This window comes from Priapulus caudatus, unplaced genomic scaffold (assembly GCF_000485595.1).
Source record: "Priapulus caudatus unplaced genomic scaffold, Priapulus_caudatus-5.0.1 Scaffold323, whole genome shotgun sequence".
Taxonomy (NCBI): domain Eukaryota; kingdom Metazoa; phylum Priapulida; class Priapulimorpha; order Priapulimorphida; family Priapulidae; genus Priapulus; species Priapulus caudatus.
The window spans coordinates 683115-689907 of record NW_014577384.1 but is presented as its reverse complement, the minus strand read 5'-3'; the positions used below and the strand labels follow the sequence as shown (position 1 = coordinate 689907).

The window sequence follows — 6793 nt, the reverse complement described above, 5'->3', positions numbered from 1 at the left end:
ATACCGGAACGTATTCTGGTAAATATCTAGCTGATATGGTTAGGGTTAGGGTTAGGGTTAAGGTTAGGGTTAGAGTTAGAGTTAGGGTTCGGGTTAGGGTTAGGGTTAGGGAGTAGGCGTAGGCGACTCCCTAGACTCGTTAGTGGAGTAGGCGAGGTACGGTCCGGCATATTAGATGGTAGTATTTAGTACCAGGGTACGTTCCGGTATACCGGACCGTACCCAGGGTACGTTCCGACAGTACCCTGGGGGACACAGACCCTATCAGCACTAGTACTAGATATCAAATTCATACCATGAAATTGAATGATATTATATACTATGCATGGCTGAGCATACTATTATTACTATTAGTGCATCGAGTCCTTGTATCTCATATTTCCATAATTTTGATCATGCGTGGCTATATCTATGAGTATGATCATAATAATGATCAAAACAGGCTGAGCTTTTTGGCGCCCTCTACCAGTTAGAAAAGGTCAAAAGCAAATTATAAGAGTGGCAAAAGTAGGCATGCGGGCGTAATCTCACGATGCCATCGCCTGACGTTTAGGCCTCACTTCACTTGTAGGTCAAAATTATCATTTATGCGGCATAATTTCACGCAGATATACTATTATCTGCATCTGCATGTTTCGGCACTTGGTCACAGGAAGTCGGGCAAGGGAAGGGCTAGTCACTCACTGTCAGGGTCTCATTCATGAGTAGTACGCCCTAGAGTATTATGCCAAGCTGACCTTCTTGATTACGCTGAGCGTGTTGAATGCCGGAGTGTTTAGATTCTCGGCACTCCTTTTGCGTCACCATTACTAGGCTGTGATGTCATATTGGGAACCTCCTTTATATATAAAGAGCCAATAATACCTATCGTGTATTGTCATTAGGTATTACTAGCATTAGTGTATATCAGTAAGCCTTTGCTGCACCACTATAATAACTAGAGCTACTAACATACATGTGTCATACTGTGGGGTTCAAATTGTGAATTAGTTCAGCAGCAGTTGAATGATTAATCCACGATTATAATGTATGCATTCATATATGCTTTGTTGTTATAGGATGCGGCACAGTAAAATTCAGATGCATGTACTCTCACTATACAAACAGCTGTTGCGTGTAGCCGAAGACAAAGGTAGTGGAAAAGCATACATACAAGCTGAATTCAGGTATGTATTGTGATACAAAAGGAGGTGATTCCTTGATTGCGTAACTTCATAAACTGTTGAACATGAATGTAATTTGATCATGTTATTCCTTTAATCAGTGTGACATATTATGGGAAACAATGAGCACTGTAATGCTTGTTCCTCATCCTTCCCTGCATTAAACATGTTAAAGAGACCAGAAACTAAGCTGACCATACAGTAGGTGGAATAAAATTATAGGATTGAGAGTGTTAATTAATAGGGACACCACTATACTTGATTTTTTTTTTTTCTGTTGCGTGTTTGAAACTTTGAATTAAACACCAGGGTAAAAAATACACAGGAGCGATGAGCGATTCGCCCCATCTTACAAACCTCCGAAATCGCTCCCGTGTGAGGCCCTCAAAAGTAGCGCTAAAGGGGTCGTTGTCGTAAGCGCGTAATACATATATAGCAGGGCTTCTTGTTAATAGCCGCCCCGTAACGGTTCATTTTACCGCTTATCGCCGCAATTTTTTTACCGGCTATCAATTTGAGAAAATCCCACTAAGGCGCGTAAAAATACTTTAATCCATATTTGCATAAAAACGAAGTTTATTTAAATAACTTCCAACAAGACTTAACTCTGTGCACGCGGCGCTTTTTCTTCTTTATAATATCGATTACCTTAATCAGCATATATTTCCATATCTAAACTTTACTTCCAAATTCTAGAACCCATACCCATCAAAATAGGCTATTGGTGTGGGGTCAAATCAAAATTTGTTTTTTTGCGACCCCCGCGACCCCCTAGCAGGGACTCCGCCCCGCCTTCACCGCTCGCCCTACCGTCCGGTGCCGGAAAAACGCCTTACCTGCTATTCATTGCGCGCAAATTACCTGCTTGTGTCAAAATGTTAACAAGAACCCTGCTATATGTACCCGAGCTACATATAATATTATGTGTATACATAAATTAACTTAATGCTAGTACGTGAGATGCGCCTAGCGCCTACTCCGCTTACCGCTAACCGTAAGACCGCGTAATCGAGATAGTTGACCTCGGCGTACATGAGTATGCTGTGAGTACCCGTATACGACACACGACCCCTTCAGCGCTAATTTTGAAGCCCTACTTACGCCGGACGATTTCGCGAGGTTTGAAGCAGCCGATCGCTTTCAGTCGCTCCTGCTATGTGATTTTTTACCCTCGGTGTTTAATTCAAGACCTAGCTTAGCATTATTCCAGCCAAAATAGCTCCCATACAAAAATTTTGACCGAGGAGCTATTTTTACCACAGAACTCTGAAAAAGAGCTCCATGCAAAAAAAAGAGGACCATTTTTTCCCTGCTATTAAACACATGCTGCAACAAGGCTGCCGCAGCTGCCGACAGCGGCCATCTGGTGTCTGCCGTGTTCTGGCTTGCATAAATCATTTGTGCGATAGCAAGACGTCTTATACATAAGTCTTACTTTAATTCTTGTTTGAACTTTCGTAGCCCAATTCGAACAAATATATCAGCCCCCTACACTTCGTCGACCAACCTAATCCTGGCTATGGGCTAATTCGTAATAACAAGAACACATAATAACAATTTCAAATACAAGCTAATGAATTGACATTGACGTGCACATTGAAAAGATTTCAGAACATATGACCATGCCGATCTCCAAGTTTAATTAGAGGGCAAAGGGGTCCTTCTCTCCCACCTCCCTCCCCACTGCGCTCCACACCTCCCTCTTTACCTCCTGCGTCCCACCCCTTCCCCCGGCCCTTGCCTCCTACTATCACTCCCTTGCCCTCGCACTTCCACCCTTACCTCCCATCTCCGCTCTCCCTGCCGTCCCACTCCCCATCCCCGTTGCCACACCATCTCGCCACGACTAATTGTACCCGTTTCGCTCGCATACACACCCGGTATCACCGTTTGCCTGCCCGTCTCAATTTACTAACTCGCTTCTTCTCTCTCTCTTATCTTAGACTTTCTCTCTCTCTTAATTATATAAAAAAAATTAAAGAAGCCCAGCTGGATGCATGCCCTTTTACTGCCCCTCCTCAATATACTTCATTCTATGCCCCTGAGGTGTAACGAGCCATAGAAATAATAATTATACGTGTCTCTAAAAATTTCTATTGGCAACAGCCCTTATGTTCGCATGAACTTGGTAAATGGTACGCGATCGCCGCCATAGGCTACATATATATGTTAAGATGTCAAGCATGAAAGATAAATATAGTATTATATGGCTACTAGTTTATTATTTATTCGTTTAACAAAGCCTACATGAGAAATAAAATCTAATTTAAATAGGCCTATAGTTGCCGCCGGACGATTTGCGCGCGTGCAAGTGCTAAATCAATAATCAAAAGATGCATCGCCCCGTCTTGAGATACCCTAACTAGCTCCACTGCGGGAGTTGCGGAAAAATCCTACAGGCTAAAAAATCCAAGTAAGTATATTCAAGGCAGCTGATAAATTTCGCCCTCAGCTGTGAGCTTAACACATGTTGCATTGCAGTTGGCCAGCGCAACTATTAGAAGAGTGCCAGCCCATACGTGATGCCACCAGCTGTTTTTGCCTACCCAACGCGCAGCCAGTTTCACTGATTCAGCCTTCAGGCGTGCCTTATAGAGCAGACTGCTTTAAACAAGTGCCGCAGAGCGACACCGCGCTCATCTAACGCTCTACTGCGTTTGACTCTGTTGGTGCGTCAGCTGTGCGGATTCTAGTAAACCCTTTAGTCCAAATGTGTTCACATACACGCCGCAAAACAGTGAATGCACAGCGGATGTATCTAGGAACCTTACTTCAAAAGACATGCTTCGTTGCGGATCTGCTTCATGCAAAGCTCTGCCACGAGATTGGCGCCGTAACAGCTTTCAAGTGTCTTCAGATTAAGATGCGAAGCTCCCATCATACGTAGTAGCCAACAACTATCTGCCAAGACAAATAGGTAAGCACTCATCCATCTTTACTACGCCAAGCCTTACAGGCTGGCGCCAATAGAGAGCTGCCACCTGGTCTAACCAATTAAGGCCAAAAACTCCACAGTAGCGTGTCAGCCAACAAACATGCACTAGGCCAGTAGCACTGCCAGCTGCATGACGTTACATGTAAGGCATACTCACAGTAACAGAATGCCATATAATTATACGAATTTAAGCGAGCCATAAACTTCTTTAACCAATTTAGCCCTTTTTGAATTTCACTGTCTGACATTGTAGCCTCATTCATCCAGGCATGTATAGCATCTTACTAGCAAACCGGCCATGCTCAACAAATCCAGCTTTTAACCCTCCTCTGCAGCGGCTCAAAAGGTTATCTTGACACTTACTCTTCGCCCAGTGTCAGCAGAAAGTAGATTTCATGTCCTTTCAATAATGCCATTAAAATAGCTTAGGCTCAAACGCCTGAAACAAAAAAGTTTTTCAATCGCCCCTCCGCTTCACGACCATGGTCCTCAAAGAAAATGTCTAAAATCTGCCCTGTCCATTGAACCTTTGACCTGTGATCCTCCAATTCGGCACAGTGAATGGCTTTTCTACCAATGACTGCTATACACCGACTATCACGAGCCTAAAGTCGAGCCGCTTTAGATTTGTGCCCGCGCAATTCTGCATTTTCTCCCTATTACCTTAAGTTATAAGGAGTACAATGCCTCCCCCTTCTTTTCACACCTCTGTGACTTCTTCACCTTTGACCCCAGCACTTCGACATCCCAACTCGTTTGCGGATTACCCCCCCACGTCCCGAATATCGTACCGTAACGTCGACGGTTAAGATTTGTGCCCAACTCGTGACGGACGCTCGGACGCTCGGACGGCGTTACGGACGGACGATCATGCGATTCTACAAGCCTGCATCTGACTATGTCAGCATGAGCTAAAAAATGATTCATGATTTAAGCCGAGCGTTAATCTTCGTTCAACAAAACATTAGGCGCTTTTGCAATTAAACTGTGCAACTTTAGCCTTACATTTCACACAGCGCGTATGCGGCTCTAATACATAGCCAAAAGCCAGTTCAGTCCTTTGTTTTAACATCAACAAAATCAAGTTGTGTTTAAGTTAAACCCCCTCCTCTTGAGGCGTCAAAAGGCTTATCCGACACTTACTCTATCGGCCATGTCAGAGTTGAAAGTACATTTTCAATGGTCCTTTCAATAAAGCCAAAAAATTGTAGGTACACGCCTGAAACAAAAAGTTTCTTCAAATTACGTCCGCTTCAGACCATATCCTCAGAAAATGTCTAAAATATGCCCTGTGGCTCCCATTGACCTTTGACCTCCAATTTCGACAGCAGTGATGGCTTTCCTACCATAGATGGCTAATACACCGATCTATCACGCAGCCGTTTAGATTTGTGCGACTATTCTGCGTTTCCCCTGATACCTTAAGAGCCGAAACAGTAGCCTCTAGGTTCTAGGGCTTATTTTCAGCTCGAATTTACTATAATTGCGCCTACATAAACAGTTGTCATGGTTGCAATGCACACAATTTAGAAATATTTTTTAAAAATGTATAAATAACGACTACAGTTTGATTACAACGGACGGCGCGCCGGCCACTCAAAGCGCCACAATCTGAGAAGTTGCGCCAAACCCTTTCCAGCAAGGGCTACAGACGAGGGGATATTTCTTATTTATTAATTTAAAAGCCCAAAAGGATTGCTAATATCTCATAAACGACATATAGTTTCAGCCTTAATCAATATGGATAAATTTGCCCTAAATGAATATCGTTCGGTTTAAATGGCATTTTAGGTATAAATATAATTGCCTTTTGTGATTAGCCCTCGCTCATTTACCTGCCCAAAATAAAAATTCAAATCACGCAACTTTTTCAGGGTGCAGCCACGGTCGCCGGGTGTTCTATGGCCGCGCTTCAAATTTCGCTAGCTGTTGATGTCGCTAAAAAAATAATTAAGTATCTTGGTGACAAATACAGGTGGCGTATAGACGATTTGTTATACATAATGTACAGTTTTAGCAGCTAAAATCCTAGAGGCTACTGTCCCTTTAAGTTATATGGAGGGAATGTTCCCCCGTCTTTTATACACCTACTTGACCTTTGACCCCAGCCTTCGACATCCCAACTCCGTTTTCGGATCTATCCCCCGTCCCGACTTTGTCGAATCCGTACGTCGAACGCCGTTTATATTATGCTGCCAACTGTTGACGACGGCGCCACGCACGCACGCACGCTCATCGCGATTCATACAAGCTGCATTCTGACTACAGCAGAATGAGCCTAAAAACCCATGCCTCCATTGACAGGTTTAACTAATAATGGCATTGCCCCTTTAATGCTGGCATGGATCGCCCTTGCCTTTAGTATTGCTAACGTGTCGTAACAGACATACACTCTATTACACATTTCAACCAGAGCAAGCGTAATTATACCAACCTTTTTCACGCCTAATGCCTGTCCGCTTTCCTTTCAGCCGACAAGCGAGGAGATAACATTAGCAGAATGAACACGATGCAACATTAAGGAATATCTGCTGAACACGGGCTGACAGGCAACTAGCCGTCTGACTGCAAGCGTGGCTGCCACAACTACAGCTGAGCCTCTTTCACCAGCAAGGACTAACTTGCAAAAAATAGAGATTATTCAATCATGATTCTTGCAGCATGCTGAAGTAACAGCTGATGCAGGTAAGTTGGT

General features: G+C 43.6%; 2 protein-coding genes across 2 annotated transcripts in view; one reads left to right on the top strand and one right to left on the bottom strand.

The window, feature by feature from the left end:
- LOC106809025 (gamma-tubulin complex component 2-like) overlaps nucleotides 1-4041 on the bottom strand; it is a 39361-nt gene extending 35320 nt beyond the window's left edge. Inside the window, exon 1 of the mRNA XM_014811970.1 lies at nucleotides 3935-4041. Coding sequence (XP_014667456.1) covers nucleotides 3935-4041 — 107 coding nt within the window. The remainder of the gene's footprint in view (nucleotides 1-3934) is intronic.
- The window catches only part of LOC106809030 (RWD domain-containing protein 2B-like), an 8656-nt gene continuing 2921 nt past the window's right edge, over nucleotides 1059-6793 (top strand). Inside the window, exon 1 of the mRNA XM_014811974.1 lies at nucleotides 1059-1166. The gene's annotated coding sequence lies outside the window, so the exon portion shown is untranslated. The remainder of the gene's footprint in view (nucleotides 1167-6793) is intronic.